The sequence below is a fragment of the Zeus faber genome, assembly GCF_960531495.2.
Source record: "Zeus faber genome assembly, chromosome: 4".
Classification (NCBI taxonomy): domain Eukaryota; kingdom Metazoa; phylum Chordata; class Actinopteri; order Zeiformes; family Zeidae; genus Zeus; species Zeus faber.
In genome coordinates this window covers 7856623-7874308 of record NC_137191.1, presented here as the reverse complement: position 1 = coordinate 7874308, position 17686 = coordinate 7856623, and the positions used below count along the sequence as shown (strand labels likewise).

At 46.3% G+C, this 17686-nt stretch overlaps 1 protein-coding gene across 1 annotated transcript in view; it reads right to left on the bottom strand.

The window, feature by feature from the left end:
• Window positions 1-17686, bottom strand: part of rptor (regulatory associated protein of MTOR, complex 1) — a 163874-nt gene that overhangs the window by 12330 nt on the left and 133858 nt on the right. The window contains exons 23-29 of the mRNA XM_079998650.1: window positions 16284-16387; window positions 15441-15618; window positions 14638-14748; window positions 9754-9859; window positions 6345-6459; window positions 6092-6216; window positions 4084-4185 (exon numbers count right to left, since the gene is read on the bottom strand). Coding sequence (XP_079854776.1) covers window positions 4084-4185; window positions 6092-6216; window positions 6345-6459; window positions 9754-9859; window positions 14638-14748; window positions 15441-15618; window positions 16284-16387 — 841 coding nt within the window. The remainder of the gene's footprint in view (window positions 1-4083; window positions 4186-6091; window positions 6217-6344; window positions 6460-9753; window positions 9860-14637; window positions 14749-15440; window positions 15619-16283; window positions 16388-17686) is intronic.

The window sequence follows — 17686 nt, the reverse complement described above, 5'->3', positions numbered from 1 at the left end:
CGCTCGCTGTGTGTGATGAGAGTCGGCGTTCGTGCTCCCGCGCGTGCGAGCGCTTCCCGGAGATTGAAAATAAACACCGCTGAAGCCCAATTCCACCCAAATGTCGTGCTTTTTAAGACTTTCTCCCCCGTTTATTTTATTTTTTTACATTTCCCCTCTGCTTCGCTAAGCTCCTGCCATTATCATGCATTTCATCCTTTGCAATGTTCCCCATCTGCCAAATATTGATCTCAACCCCCCCCCTCCCTCTCTCCCCCTCGCCTCTCTCCCTCTCTCTCGCCCCCTCCCTCCCTCCCCATGGTTTCTCTCTGCTTTTGTTGTTTTTCTGACTGCAAATAAAGGAACCTTGAAAGTATAGAAAAAAAAAATTATTATTTTTTTTTAAGTCTCCCTCTCTCATATGGTGCAGTGTCCACTGGCCCCCGGTTGGACATTTTGACTACCCTCTGCAACCTCTCTGGTTCCACTTGTCCTGAAAAAAAACGTGCCATCCACCCCCCGGGCGAGGCCAACGTGAGGGCCTCACTGCCATCAACACCAACCAGCACCGACAGGGTCCCCATTCAACAGAGACAACTCGGTTAAGGAAGTCCAACGGGTTTTTTACCCCGAACACCCTGAGGACATGCACGCGGGGGACCTGCATGCATGAGCAGAACCTCTTTGAAAGGTCCATTCGCAGAAGGATTTTATGAATTCCTGCAAAGAATTCCCGTCAGTTCCCATATTGAGGAGGCTTTTTCAGTTTTTGTTCAAAGTTTCCAAACGTGTTAAAGCCTGTCGACGGTCTGGAACACCCTCCAATCAGAGTGGGAGTAGAAGGGGACCTTAAGGAGGAGGAGGGGGGGGGGTGGTGGTGTACGGGGAAGGCTCTATGAAGGGATAAAAATGAAACAAAAGGAAAAATAGAAGAAGCACGCAACGAGGTTTTAATGTGGCACGGTTGACGGACTGGAGGGAGGGAGGGAAGGGGGAGAACCGGCAGCACTCACCTCCTTGTTTACTCCTGTCGAGATAGATGGAGACTCTTCTGGCCAGACCTGCGAGGTGGAGAGGAGACGGAGCGGGGCGGGGCAAGGTGGGGTAGGCAAGTCAAAAGCACATCAGCCCAAGCACGTAACCCTCCGGCAAGGCATCCCCCGGCATGCAGGACATGCTCATGCAAGCACGCACACGAGAGAGAGAACAAGGTGATGGCCCCCCCCCCCTCCCCAAACATGCGACCTCCCAAACGACTGACGCTAATAAGGCCGGGATCAAAGCCTGAGTCTGAGGTATTTTACTGAGCTGCTGCCCATGAATCAGAAACAGAACTTGTGTGCAGAAGAAGAAGGCGGCGGCAGCGGCGGCGGCAGCGGCGGCGGCAACGGCGACAGCTCAAAGTGTCATTTGGGTGATATGAGGTAGCACTTTATTAGCGCACCCCTTCTCTGAGGAGTGACTAGCGGGTGGGGAAAAGCAGCAGGAGGAGGACTGCTGTCTGACAGGGAGCGCGCGAGAAAGAGAACCTTGTTCCTGTGAAGTGAAAAGTGTTTGAGATAGGCGTTTGTGTTTATTCCGTGAGCTGACGAGCCATCGGGAGTCTGGGAGACTCCCGGCAATGATGTGAATCCAAAAAAATCCAATTCTTCAGGTCAGAACTTAGTAACTCCGGAGTCGGCGCACATTGGGAGTGCTGGCTGCCTTGTTTAACCTCTCACTGGAGGTGGGGTAGAGAAGAAAAAACAATATCCCTGAAACAGGAAATAAGGCACGTTGGTGCTGGACATGCAGGGCAGGAAGGGGCTCTGTGTGGCTCTCGCGAGAAAGTTACGATTTATTCGATTTTTTTTTTTAAGACAAATGTATGTAAAAAGATTAGGTATTGGGATTACTGTTGTCTTTGCTCTTTTTTTTTTTTTAATTATTTTATTTTTCAGACTAAAAGTATCTGAAACACTCACAGAGATGCGGTGGAGGTCTCGTTAGAACAGATCAATATCCAAGGAGCAAGAATGAGTGAAAAACTGTCGTAGTTTTGTTGGTCAGTCAGCAGCGGGCAGCTTTGTGACATCATCATCCAAAGTTATATGAGTCCTTTGTCTCCAGCCACTTGTGAGTACGACATCTAGACACACAGCTTGAGCTGGGGCTGCGTTTAAAGGAAACTTAGAAAACTGTAACTCGCGTCGCGTTTTACAAAACATATGATACGAACAGCCAATCGTACAGAGCAGAGAAACAACCATGTGACATGAACAGCTATATTTTTTATTATTATTATTATTATTATTATTATATTTTTGTAAAAGGTATAATTAGGTTGGTTTCACTGGTAGGTTTAGGCAGGTGGGCTCTGTTTAAAGAGAAATAATGACTGAGAAGCACTTCACTCATTTTGACAAAAAGGAAATAAAATCTGGTAAAGTTGTTTAAGGCCAAATTCAAATGAAAGACTATTTAAATGACTTTTAAGGCGTAATATTTGTACAATTGAACTTTGAGACTTTTTTTTAAGGAGCTGCATTTGTTGTCATGGGCCCCAGGAAGACTCGTGGGTCCTTAAAGTAAACAAATAAGTGTGAGTGTTTCTGCGATCCCGCAGGGTGAGAGGCCTACGAGGGAAACGTCAGCCGGCGTCTGCCAAAGTTGAACTCCGGCAAAATCTGCATCTCCGCTGTGGCACACAAGGCACCCGCACACACAGTAGATGCAGGTTAACAAGCACAGTGGGAATTATTAACTCTCCAAGTATCTGGCAGTGCTGAAAACTAGGCTAAGAGAGCCTCGCTGCAGGGGAGTTACGACAACAACATTGTGTGTGTGTGTGTGTGTGTGTGTGTGTGTGTGTGCGCCTTGCTTCCATGCGAGGGGGACAGGTCCGGCAGTGACGTTAGTTAAGTGTGTCACCTCCCCACAGGTTGTCACAGAGACCCGGTGACACGGCTTTGTAATAACGGGGACACATACAAAGCAGCGCCCGGATCACGGCACCGCACAGCCAGCCGCCCAGCCAGCCAATCAGCGCGCCAGTCAGCCGCTTTGCCAAGCTGTCATTGCCTCCAATTACTCAAATGTGTGTCATTCTATATAAGGCCAGCTCGCTCGCCCACCGCTGTCGCACTTCGTAATGCGAGCTGATGCTAATTGAGTCACCACATAATGAACTTTTCCCTTTGCTATCAAAACTCTTCAACGACGCGGTACTTGTTGTAATGTGTTTCCAATCACCAATACAAATGAGTTGTACCACATCAGGGTGGAAGGAGCTGACGGAGCAGACCGTGGGTAGCATTCAGGCAACTGTGACAAACTCCCCAAACTTCTCTGACCTAGAAACGCACACGGTGGAAGGAGGGGGGGCGTCTGAGGGAACGCCAGAGGCAGCGCGGTGGAAATATGAGGGGATTGACAACACGGGAGCGGGTGAATGACAGGCGAGTTGCGGGCCCAGGTCAGAATATACATCTGGAAATAGAACCCCTTCTTGGTTTTCCCGGGCGCCACTTGAAAAGGCAGAGGGAATTGAGAAGCCAAAGTTTGACTTGTCCTACCTCCCGAGCACCTGGCAGGTACTGTACCGACGCCTGCCGCCGGATTCACGGCAGTTCACGGCCAACTGAAGACACAGTAGAAATGCAACGCATGGATGCGATGGTGTTTGAGACTCAACTTTGGTTAAAAGTTTTTTTGCGCACAGCCGCGGCGTTTTAGCGCCTGAATTTTTATTGTGATTAGTCCTGGAACTGGTGCCACAGGCTACATCCACTGAGATTCCAGTGGTCTGGAAGAGAGGATTATGACTATATTGACACCATGCTTATTGGGTGGAGTAACTCTGTGGGCGTGGACACCATGAGCATGGGCGGAGTAGTGTTGTTATACACAGGGGGAGGTGAACCCAGCAGCGGTGACTGGGAGCGGAGAAACACACAGGAGGGCGTCTGGATTCGCTACGACGGGAGGTGGAGTTACGTTTATGGAGCAGTGGGTTTTAAGAAGAGAGGGGAGAGAGGAGAGGAAGAGGGCGAGAAAGGCGAGAGAGAGAGAGAATAAAAGAAAAATAGCGTTGGTCTTTACTGTGTGCGCTGGCAGACGGCTGACCTCGGGTGGTGGGCAGCATGTCCGACAGGCCCTGCCACGCCGTCACCATCTCCGGGTTCCGCTGGTCGGCAAAGTTCTTCCAGATGCGCAACGCTCCGTCGTCTGTCGGAGGGGAGGGGGGCGAAGCATGGGAGGACAGGAGAGGAGGAGAGAGGGAGAGGGAGCGGGAGAGAGACAGACATACACGGAGAGCGAGAAATACAGTTCAGAATCAGAATTTTCATATCCAAGGAATTTGTTGTGGTGAGGGTTGGAGCGTTGCCGTATTGAAAAAAATAGCATTGAAAACTGTCTGAAAAAAACACCAAAAAAAACCCAACATGAAATATACAAAAAAAAAAAAAAAAAAAAGCCATATAAAAAAAGCCAAAAATATGCAATAACACCAAATATACAAAATGCAATTCTGTGCACAGGATAGAGAAGCAATAGAGAAGGGAGCCGTGAGGAAGGCCCAAAAGGACAAAACTAAAAACGAAAAGGGATTTAAAGTCAGAGAAGCAGAGGTGACAAATTGGATGAGGGAGAACAGAAATAAAAGGCATTAGATGACAGCGTGGAAGGACGGGGGACGCCGGCGCGCAGCGTCACGCCACCGCATGTGGGTGTGCGAGAGCGGTGGCTGAGAGACGAGCTTCTTTCTTTTAGTGTTTTTCAGCGGAGGCTTAATCGGAACGGACATTTTGCCTTCTTGGCCAAAGCAGCAGATTGAAAACGTTATTCCCTGGCCTTCCTGCTGCCGTTCCTTTCACCGCGCCCGTTGAGCCAACACGGCTGCGTCATGGAAATTGGAGCCGACGCAACTATTTGAACCCTCCAGCTGACTGTCGTCATTTTGTGAAATCCTTTGATTCTTAAATGATCTATTGAAATGTCACAAGGAATAAACAAATAAACACGAATTAGCTGAGTTTCCATCAGTGGGATTGAGGCCAATTGACACTCGAGCCAATTTTTAATGTCCCAATGTTCGATGCCAATATATAGCTGTTTTTAAAAAGCTATTATTACACTTATAAGCTTATATTATTAGAAAGACAGGAAATTAACAACAACAACAAAAAAAAAGACAATCAAATCGTTCCATCACAATTATTTGCATGACAATTAATTGTCAACTAAATTTTCGGGCCTGAAACGAACGGTGTGTGTGCAAACGTGTCTCTCCTCAGCCCAGACAGGATTTAAAGAGCGCAACAGCATGGCCGCCAACACGCATGTGCACAAAAACACACGCATGTGCCCCGTTTCCAATGAAACCAGGTGACAGCCGAAATGAGAGTCGTCCTCTTACTTTAAAAGTATAAAAAAACAAAACCAAATAAAGAAAACACCTCCACCTCCCTGCACAGAAACACTCAAACTGAGTCATAATGAGGAAGTGTTAAATGAAGGAAGAGGGAGGTCAAATAAAGAAAGCTTGGCATAGGTTTTACTCTTAATCCTACAGAGCACAACAAACCATCTGACCCCAATGACCGTCAGCTCCACGGCAATTCAATTCAAACACTTCCGTACGATGCGACTCCTTGTTCCGTGGAGGACACAAAGAGGAGCGAATGCGGCCGCATCCTCACACAAACGTGTGTAATTGTCCGGGCAGGTCTGACAGAGGAAGCGGATCATTTATTTATCAGGCTTAAAGAGCACTCCCTCAGTGACGCAGGATGAAACACCTCACAGTTTTCAGAGCGACAGGAATATCGACTTTGAATTCAATGTCGAACGACTGCTGTCACCTCTTTGGTGCTACGCACATTTCTGTCCGGGCAAGGCCCCCCGCGCAAGATGGGTCTGCGTGTGGCAGGATATAAAAATGGATGATGAGCGAGGTATGCAGGGTTCCTCCATCCAGCTCCTTTAATTTACCATTAACATTGGGTTGACGATCGAACCTGTTTCCAACCTGATTCAGTGCAAAGGAGGCTTCACACTGAAGTACTGTTCGGCGACGTGACCTTCCAAAAAGTAGCACAGCGCAGTGCGTGTGCGTGTGTGCGCCTCCAACCTGTTGCAGTAAGCAGCAAAGAACAGTCGTGCCCGTTCAGGTACTCCATGGCGGTGATGCGGGTGTAGCGAGGGTTCCCGTTGTAGAAGTAGTCTAACCTCTCCACTTTCTCCCAATCCCAGAAACTATAGGCGGAGGGAAACGGACGGAGGCACAGGTTGCGGATTGGACGGCGTCTATGAATGGATGTGTCATTGTATATATTTATATATTTTTTCCTAACTGCGCCCAACGTGTGGTCGTATTCTCTTACCAGATGCTGTCCTTGTCAGCCACCGCGATGCAGGCGTTGAAGGGATGGAACTTCACCACCGACGGCACACCAGGGTTACGGTTGATGAAGATCTGGTCATCCAGTCGGGAAACGCCTGTGAGAAAGGGGAGGAGCCAAAATCAGGGAGTGGGATTTAGACGGCACTGTCCCAGAGCGCAACAAGCCAAAGTGTCCCACACGGCTCCAATTCTGGCATTACCCCTGGCCCCCTGGTTTCGGTCTGGTATTAAAGTGTCCCAGATGAGATAAGATAAGATAGAGAAGGCCTCACAACCTGCACACACTTTGTATACACTGGATATGACAAATTGGATGATGACGTCGCAAAGCGCCGCGCTCCACCACCGCAGCCCACCCAGCTCCGCCAACGTCGGGCTACTTCCGGTAGATTGGCAACGATTTTTCACTAATTGCCGAAATACCTGCTCTAAATATAGATTGATGTGGATCCAACGACACTTAATTCATAACCGTGGGTTTGGCTGTTGCTCTGCGCCAGAAACTTTTTTTGCTGTAAAAATGCAGAGGAGAAAAATTATAAAACAAATCTGAACAAATAATAATAATAAGAGGAATAATAGCCCTAATAATATAATAAAAACAGTAGTAAAATGAACGGTAGTACCACTAATAATAATGATGACACCTGGGACGCATCAGGGGTAAATGGGGCCTGTCTGGAGCAAATGGACCCTAATTTGAACGTGCAATGACGTGCATTTAAATGCCTAATTGACGTGAGAGTTTAAAAAATGTTCATCGTGTATTGATGTTGGGACTGTAGCTGTTCCAGGTTCAGAAAAAAAAAAACCTCACAAAAAAACTGATTGAGGCTGAACTGAACAGGGAGCTCTCTCATCTGTATTCACTATTAACGACAATTTTTAAAAAAACTATTTGGCAGCAAGAAGACTGCCAATGAACAAATACCTATGTATATTAACCCTGAGTGTTATTCATGTATATTAACCCTGAGTATTATGAATGTACAGTATATTAACCCTCTGAGTGTTATTAATGTATATTACCCCTCCGAGTGTTATTAATGTATATTAACACTGAGTGTTATTAATGTATATTAACCCACTGAGTGTTACTAATATATATTGACCCTCTGAGTGTTACCAATGTATATTAACCCTCAGTGTTATTAATGTATATTAACCCTCAGTGTTATTAATGTATATTAACCCTCTGAGCATTATTAATGTATAATTACCCTGAGCGTTATTAATGTATATTAACCCTCTGAGCGTCATTAATGTATATTAACCCTCTGAGCGTCATTAATGTATATTAACCCTCTGAGTGTTAATAATGTATATTAAGCCTGAGTGCTCGATGGAACATTTCCATCTTGCACCTTTTCACACATGCCATGATAATGCCAGAATAGATGGGGCGAGGGACAGTCCAGCAGATGGCGGTAATGCAATACATGCCGGCTCCCCTCCACGCCAGCCGTCACCGACGGTGCTGCCTCCCCGGCAGCACCCCCCCCCCCTTAAATCAGTGTGGTCATTTTCAGCCTGTTCTACACTCTCTACCGTTCCGCCTCTTGTTCCTTCTTTGGCTCGCGCTCCGGTGCGGCCAGCGAGCAAGAGAAGCGCTCATGGCCGATGTCACCGCGCTGGAAGCACTTCATACTTGTTGAACTGACATACACCATGTAGAGCCCCCTCAACCTCTTAAGACACGTCGGGGGTCTGTGCGGCATCTTTAACCAAGACCTGCCGCCGTAGTGCCTGGACGTGTTTGAGATTCTCGTCTCGCAGCCGAGCGCCGCGGTTCAGATCGGACTCGTCATTTTTACGGATGTTTTTTTTTTTTCTTCCCGAAAACAAATAATTTTTTCAATATTTGTGAAAACCCACTATTTGTGCTTTGCCGGAATTCGGATTTGGCTCCACCCCCACTTTACGTGCTTGTCCAGGCAATGTTCCTTCTATTTTTCCTAAAATCGTAGTGGAATGAGAGTGGGGTAGATTTACAGACTTTCAGGGAGCGTCGACACCAGCTCCTGTTCCCCGCATGACGCCAATAAGGAACATTGAAGGTAGATTTAAGGCTTTCAGTGAACGTGGGAAAGGGGCTTGAATCTTCCAGCCTTGCAGCCCCTTCCCCAAGTTTCCTCTCATTTACACTCTCCTCCATCTCTCTCAAAAAGGGGAACAGACTGAATTAGGGCAGCCCTAGGACTTTCTCTCTTTCTCTCCAAACTTCTGAGGATTTTGGGGGGAAAAAAGCGAGACGGGGAAGCAAGCGAGCCTCGCCTCTGACGCCAGCTTTCTCTTCAATGTCTGTGCGCGCGTGTGTTCAGAGGGGGCTGCCAATGACGTAGGCGCATCAGCTATTCTGTTTGAGCCCCTGTTCAGTTGGGTTGTCTGGCAAACCCAGGGCTCTTTCATGTCTCTGCGTTCGTGTGTGAGATGGGGGAGTCCTGTGACGCATGAAGCGGTCCGTTCCCGACGCACGCGTGTTTTAGCGACTGCTCTTTCGTCCTCGTCTGGCCTCACCTCCACACACACACACACACACACATACACACACGTCTCATGAATGCACAACTGTTTATCCAGCATTTACATACAAATGTGTATGAGGGGGTGGGAGAGCACGACCCTGGAGTGACACTACAGTACATGGTATAATCCCACTACTTTATAATGAACCTTTATATGAACGCACTAATACATATATTAACATGAATTATCAGTACGTGGTCAATGTTCTCCCGCTTCATCTGATATAAAGTCTACATGCTTAGCATAGTAAACTTATAATGAGGGTGAATGAGGAATAGCTGAATAGCAAAAAACACGATAGGGGGAGAGGAGCTTCTTTACTAAAAGAGCCATTAGCCCGAAATGTCGGGGTAAGACTTTTAATTTCTCAGTCATCTGAATAATGGGCTAAAAGGCCGAGTTTCTATTCTGTATAATGAACAAACATGCATCTGTTAACACAAGTTCCTCAGTGTTCACAGATGCATGTTTGTGTTTTGTTGTCATTGTCTAAGACCATGATGAGAAATGAATTCAATAAAGTACAACATAACCTCAACAAAATTAAATCCATCTTCAATCTGAGGTCCTGTTTCCACTTTTATAGTGTCCAGCCTCCATTCTTAAAATAACAGGGGCTCACTCCTTTTTTTTGGTCAAGAAACGCTCCTTTGTTCCTCAGCTGTGACACTGCTTTGTGTTGTGACACCTCTCACCTCTGGAGAAAGGCGTCTTAAAATAGAACTGGAAAGCCACAAAAAGCCACTTATCCGACCGGCCCAACAGACGCTCTGAAACAGTTCACGGTTTGGTGTCAGTGTGCGTGTGTGTGTGTGTGTGTGTGTGTGTGTGTGTGTGTGTGTGTGTGTGTGTGTGTGTTTGACCTCTCTGCGTGATGCGTTGACTCTGCCGCCTCACGCGAGTGTTCCTCAGGAACCTCCATTGCCTCTCCATCCGCACCTGGCTCTCCAGGTCATGCTCCTCCGGGATCTGAGTGCATCAGGTGGGAGAGAATGGAAGGGAAGGGGAGGGAAGAGGAGAAGCAATGATCAGGTCAGTCAGAAAGACAATCTTCTGTCTTTGATAGTGTCCAATAAAAGTTCCTGGTTAACTTGACTGTGATTCTTCTTGTGTGCCCTCCCCCCATTTGGACTGATAAATACACTGTAGATACATTACCCAGGGTAATCCTTTTCTGGCCAATGAGCCTATTTTAATTGCCTTTCAATACTGACATGACTGGTCAATGACATGGATATTACAGTACACATTGCATATTAGGAAACTGCTTCATGTGAATTTAAATATGGCATAGGCTACTTTTATTATACGATAGCGCATGGAGGAAACTCCAAGTGGATTATATAGGAATAAGGATAATTCAAAGCTATTTAACTATGCTTTTCTAAAAATATATATCAAATATCAATATATGATTCAAAGAAATCTCCTGTTGACATATCAAGTGACCACCAAGGTTGAGAATGTCGGGTGAATACAATCAATTATATTTTCTCAAACAACCAATGGGAGGAGTTTTCCTCCAGACGGATGTGAGGGAAACCTTTTACATTGGACCTTTGACTGTGACCTTCCAGAGCTTAACGCGTGTTTTCATGTCAAAATGTACGGCCACCCACAGTAGTTCGGTTCAGTGCGAAAGACAAAATTGCATCAAGCTATGAACAAGCGCACGCAGTATTGTTTTAACACTCCTGTTTTAATTGGTGTTACAAATACCAGAAACCTGTAAGAGGCTTCTCAACGCGTCTCTGCACCTAATGAGGCAAATTACATCAGCTTTTCCATGTTTGTTGCCAGAAAAGACGCAAATCCCGAAAAGTAGCTGCTTCACACCCTGATGTGCGACTACCGCTGCCGCCGCTCGGTATCCCATTTCTACACTCAGGGCCAGGTAACTTCATGGTGGCGCTCGTTTCTTTGTTGCCTCCCCTTTCTCCTGCTCTCTATTGACTTAATCCCAACATTCTCTTTCTGAACAGGAGAAAAGCCTTCTCGGGATAATTAGTGTTCATTATCGGAGGCCCTCTGGTGTGAAATGGAGGACACACACACACACACACACACACACACACACACACACACACACACACACACACACACACACACACACACACACACACACACACACACACACACACACACACAGTAATGAGCTCATAACAGCGGGTGATCCCGATGTCGGGTTTTTCCATTTCGGCAAAAAGCAAAAAAAAGCAAAAAAAATACAAATAAAATAAAAAATACTCCAGCAAAACAGGAACACCGGCAAACAGCAGCCCATGAGTGATTAATGCACGCTGAGGCCAGAGCTACATCGTGTCTCGAAGTGTAACTGTGTGTATGTGTGTGTGTGAGCGTGCCTGTCCATTAGGGCTGTTAATAGCAGGGGTGAATGATAGTAATGGACAGTAATGGTGCTGTGTGTGTTGGGCCGCCTGCCACTGTGTGCTTAATAAGCAAATTCCTGAGGCACAGTGGTGTGTTCGGCTCAACTGTCCAGTGAATGCTAAACAGCGGAACACAGAGTAAACATAGCCGCGGCGCTGACGGTTTTGTACAGATTGCGAGGGTCGGTGAAGACGATGTGGCAAGTCGCTCTACTGAACAAAATATGAAAAAACAATGTCCATAAATTGCACAATTAAGAAACAAGGGGAGGAAAACATTGAGAAGCCAAACAAAACAATAAACAATTGAAAGTGTAGAAGCTCGGTTGAGTGTGGGTGGATTTCTGAGCGCGTGTGCGTGTGTATTCGGCAGACAAATTATGCCGAACATATTCCCGTGTGTGTGTGTGTGTGTGTGTGTGTGTGTGTGTGTGTGTGTGTGTGTGTGTGTGAGAACCAGTGTGCCAAGGCGAGATGCAGTTGTTACTGCTGCTCCCGGGGTTGTGGTCTAGCACCGTGTCAGCTGCTATTATGAGTTCTAATGGGACCCTGAGGTGAAATACACACACACACACACACGCACGCACGCACGCACGCACGCACGCACGCACGCACGCACGCGTACATGACCCATTATCAACCCCCTACCCACACAAACACCAACTGGTTAAAGGAAGTTTACTAATCCTGTTTTTCTGTTTTGAAAGTTGCATTCACAGATATTTTCATTTTAATTTTTATCAGATGCAGCTTTAGTTTGTGGGGCTTTTTAACTTTCTGGCTGTTCTGCTGGGTAGCGCTCGGCAGTGAACCCTCGTTATGTCCAAAGACCACAAACAGCCCAAACCATTTTTAGACCGGAGACAGGCGCGCGCACACACACACACACACAGTGATCTGTTTCAGAGCGTCTGTAGGGCAGTGAAAAACTATTTCTTATAATAGAAGCCCCCCCCCCCCACATTGGATTACATCAATACTTCAATTCCAATCCCACACGGCAGCGAAGATAATAAGTTATTAAAAGCCCATCGATAAAACAATAAACAGGAAGAGATACAATAAAATGGAAGAGATTAAATGTATTCTCTAATGTAAGTTCCATAATTCTTATTACACAAAAGAAAATGAAACTTTTGGAGGCTGTAGTGCACTAGAAATAAGTGCCGTGGGGATACACAGACAGCGATACCTTCATTGCGTATTGAGTTTTTCTGTTGCGTCTCTGGAGCTCAACAACAGTTCCATGTTGTCTGATTTTGTCCAAACAAAGCGGTGAATGAATGAAATCACAGAAAACAACGTCATCAAACATCAGTGATCTGAGTGTTACTGAGAACGTCAGCGTTTATTATCAGTAAGTGGTATCGGCAGTGGTCGGAGAAGTACTCAGACCTTTTACTTAAGAAAATACCCAATAGAAATTACTCCTGTAAAAGTGAAAGTACCACGATGATATAAAAACTATAAAAATACTCGCTTAAAAGCAAAATTTGTTTCAAATAAAAATGATGTGATGGTGGTTAAAATAACCTATAACATGGTGTAATATGCTACTTATATTTTATATGCAGATTATGCTCATGCAGATCCTCATTACAATTTACAAATAATAGTATAACTAGTGTCATAATAATTTGTAAGGATATACAAATCTAGATATATTAAAAAAAAGGGGGTAACAAAGGTATAAATTCTTGCCTTGAAATATAGTGGAGCAAAAGTTGAAAGACAAACTGAATATCCTTGACAAATGTACTGGAGTAGAGTGAGCAAGTTCTTTTACTTTCCACCACTGGGTATCAGCAAGTATCCAAGTGTGATTGTAAAAAAAAAAAATATATATATATATATTTGTTGCACGCCAAATCACCGCGCGCCATCCGGCACTTATCAGGTCCGGGGGAGGCTTTTTACGGTTTATTCGCCGCAGAGTTTTGAATATTTAGTGCCGCGTCTGGATTCCCTCCAAGTGATCCACGTCGTTTGATGCATCGCTGACCCGGGTGGCCCGTCGCACGGGGCCCACTGCTATTACCCACAATCCCACCTCAGCCCCCCCCCCGGCGCCTGCCAAACCCCTTTCAAAAACACACTCCCCACAATCCATCACACACCTTCCCAATTTATGGGTGTGGATATATGGCGCGTCGCTCCCGTCCTGTGCTGCTGACACCGTGCTATGATAACCTGCGCTCACGCTCGCACGTGGCTTTGCAGCGCCGTAACGCTTTATGGCAGCACTCAAATACCTTTTTGCCGGCGCAGCCTTTTGTGATCCACTCTAGGGTGAAAAAAAACAAAAACAAAAAAAAACCCCAAACCTCTTTCTCTCCCTCTCCTTCCATCACTTCATTATCTTCGGTCCACTTTTTGGTTGTAGCTCCTGTTTGGGCCCTACCTCCCATCCTGCCCTTCATTCGCTTACTTGAATTCTCCTGTTCCTCCGCTCCTCCTCTCCCTGTTTTGTTTGCCAAAGCCCAACTTCTCCTCTTTCCGCTGTTTACTGTACTTCTTCACTCACCCGCTCCGTCGCGATCGGCGGTATTTAGCAATCCTTTGCATTCCAGGGGGTCTTGTGATTCTAATTTATTAGCAGAAATATCACTTTAATGCAGCTTTAAATATTTAACTGAACTAAATTCCATCTCTCACTGACAATTAAAAGATCACAATCTCTTGCGCACACACACACACACACATACACCTAGTCCCTCTTTTTGGACCTCCTTACCTTCCTTGTTTCTCCCTTGTGTGTGATTTTGATTGGCTCCTAATGCTTGTTTCTTTTTCTACCTGGAGCAGATGAGCTGACTCGGCTGTTTGCGGTGATGAAAGGTGGAGCAGCTGTGTGTTGCGGGCGGTGCTTGCAGCCCTGCAGCGTGTTCATCGTGTGAGCCGGCAAAGTAGCAGCCATTTGTGACTCGATCTTAATAATCGGCTGCATACTGTACGGTAACACATACAGATGGAGTTTAAATACACTGTCGTGAATTCAGCGCTGACAGGTGTGTTTTGTAAAAAAACAAACAAAACAAAAAAAACCCCAAAAAACATAGGGTCTATTTTTCAAAATTTAGTGCCTGATGCATTATTTACTAACACAAAACATTTCTGTTTTGTGTCCAATAAATTCGGTTGAAAATGTTATAAAGAAAAATAAAGGTTTTAATATTTGATACTATCGCAATGATTCAGTGTGTAGATTTAATTATTATATTAAATATACAATATTTCAATTCCAGCGAGTCAGAGTGAGGACGACGGCGAGAGGGAGAGAGAGAGAGAGAGAGAGAGAGGGAAAGAAAAGAAAACAGAGGGGGCAATAAGAGAAACAAGGTAAAGATGAGGTTCCACCTTCATCACCGGCTGGGCGAAGTACTTGGCGCTCCAGTCGCACAGCCCCGTCTGGAGGGTGGCACTGATGTAGTTCCTGTGGCCGCCGGGCTCGTCTCCGTCCTCGGCCGCCTGGACGGAGGTAACAGGAGGGGAAGTCAAGCTTTATCTGCAAAACGCCGATGGGCGTACAGAGCGCCGGTCGGATGACTTGTGGGGAAGGGAAATATAATCATTGCCACCATGGCTCCCAAATCGATGAAGCGATTCCGCCAGAAAAGAACGGCTTCAGGTGGCTTCACGTTCAAAGCATTTTCCAGCAGAGCGGTGATGACAAGGTGCTCACTGAGGTTCTCGCCAAATCTGCTCAACGGCGATATGAGCCGAGCAGCAGAATTTGGCATTTCAATGTCGGAGTGAAAGAGGAGCCAGTATTAACATTTTTGTCATTGCATTTCTATTTCATTGTAGTGAAGGTCAATGTTGCTATTTTCTTATTGTACTATCAATTAAAACAGTTGTGAATACAGAACATGGGCATGTAAATGTTTTCTGTGAGGGAAAATGACAAAAAACAAGTTAAATTCTCACATCGAGTTTACCAGTGCTCAGGTTTAGGAACATAAATACCTTCATTTACCTTCGTCAGGGTTATCCCTGACCCTAGTCCTTGCCCGGCCAGCTACAGGCGTAAGGGACGCACGCATTCACACCTATCGCCAATTGGAGCACTTCATCAGCCGTTGCAATCGTTGTAATATCACGTCATTACGGTTCATTCATAAACATTATGTTGGCTTATCCCTCACAGTGTCTCTGCTGACCTGTTCAGGTCCCTTGTCAAACATCTTCCTTGTGCGGGGGAACTGGTGCGAGTGGGGTGCCTGGCCACCCAGCGTGGGGGTGTAGGGGGGCCGGGCCGCCGGCTGCTCCCTGGCGGGGGGCTTGGGCACCTCGTTGGTCAGGCTCGAGCTGCTGGTGCTGGGCATGGGAGGGGAGCCGCTGGAGGAGGAGGAGGAGGAGAGAGCGTTAAATCATCCTTGTATGTGGGGATGTTCTCTGATACAGATATCACCAATGACTCCCACGCCAGGACGGGTTTTGTGCGTTCGCATGTTCCAACACGCAACGGCCACGGGCAATATTTTGAGACCGGTCGCGGTAATGAAACTCTTGTTCATAATCAACACATCCTCCGAATGCACCAATAAGACAGATGCCGACCGCCGTAAAACAAGAAGAAGACGAACACATCCTCGACCGGTCTATTATATTTCTGTCTAATTGTCTGTCTTACTGACTCTATATAACCGGCCAGAAAATTTTGATTTTGCCTAATGCAAATGATGCTAGGATTAATGTCAATTCAAATTCAAACCAATCTCTGCAAAATTTAATCTCTGCATTAAAAGGCCAAATCAACAGGCCACTTAAACTTGTTGCCTGGGGAAGGACAGAAAGAGAATGTTGATAACTGAATGTTCTGCCATAACATATGTTTATTTAGCTCGATGCGGAATGTGCGTATGCATGTGTCCACTGAGCCGTGCGAGAAGGAAGGATACGTACATAATGCATATGTTCTGGGATGATGTTGAGCGTGTGTGTCGACATTCTGTGTAAAATAAATTAGCACATTTGCTTCTGAGCCCATCACCATCTCTCACCCGGCCTGGTGGATGTGCGTTCCCTTGCTGGTGGGACTGGCCGGGGCCGACTGGGTTAATGATCCAGAATCCAGGATCCTCTGAGGCCTCGCGTTCATGGTCGCCTGCGGGCGCACGCACACGCACACGCACACACACATGTTAACTCACCAGCGGTACAACAATCTCTTCAAGGCATTAATCAAACACGGATGTTTGATTTCTGAAAAGGGGTGATGGGAAAGAAGAGAGGAAAACAATCGGAGCGGAATCCTGAAAATAAAGTGAGGTTTGAATTAATTTGATCACACAGGGAAGATTGGGCGAGGACCCTAAGCACTATCCCCAAAACTTCTGGACGGTGCATTTTGATTGCAGCAGCCCATCACATGCGCAGAGCTTTAAAAAGTTTGCCTTCAATCCCTACCACTTCATCCCATTGACTGGAGCAGGCAATAATCCACCTCCAGTGTGAGCTGGATAATAGCCGCTCGCCAGGGAGGGATAAACCTAATAAGGACAACAAAGGTAAAGCACGGCTGATGAATTGCAGAGCTGTTGTTTACTAAAGCCGGGCGGGGAGAAAAAAAACAAAAAACAAAACCCCCCAAAAAACGGTCGGCACAAATCCCGTTAACACCGGCGGCAAACATATTCTTCTCGCCAAAATTACCTTTGATTTGATTTCTATGCTAATTACAGAATTGTCCAGTGGTTGTTGTGCGTGTCTGCGTCTTTAGAGGTAGAGAGATCCTATTTACCCACAAGTCTCAGAGTTGTTTTGTTGGCTTGCGTGCGCACACACACACACACACACACACACACACACACACACACACACACACACACACACACACACACACACACACACACACACACACACACACACACACACACACACACACACACACTCTTCAGGGTGGAACTGGGTTTGCTGCCAATTTCACTTCATTAACTAGCACTCCAAATCTTAATAATCTGAATAAATTGAGGTTTTGAAGAGTATTGAAGTCAATTCCGAGATTTGCTTCTGTATTTTGTTTTACTCAACACATTATACACGATCGAAAGTCATTTCTGAATCCATGTGAAAAGACTGGCATGGCCGCTCCGACTTGGCATGGCCCCCCATGGGCCCCCATGAGAGTAGAGCGCATTAGCATCAGTGGTTCTCCCGCTCCATCGCGAGTTACTACAGCCTGCGATAGTTTAAATTCTAGTTATGGCGCCTTCGTCCTGCAAATGCATCTTCCCCTGACGCCAGAACGCACATAACAACTCCGTCGCCTTATTTACATTTGCGCGGCGGCTCCCCCAGCTCCGTGCCCTCCCGCACAGCGGGGCTGTTTGACTTCCGAACAAAATCAAAACAACTAAAAACAGCCCGTTATTGGTTTTCTGATCTTGGATATGTATGTGTTGGA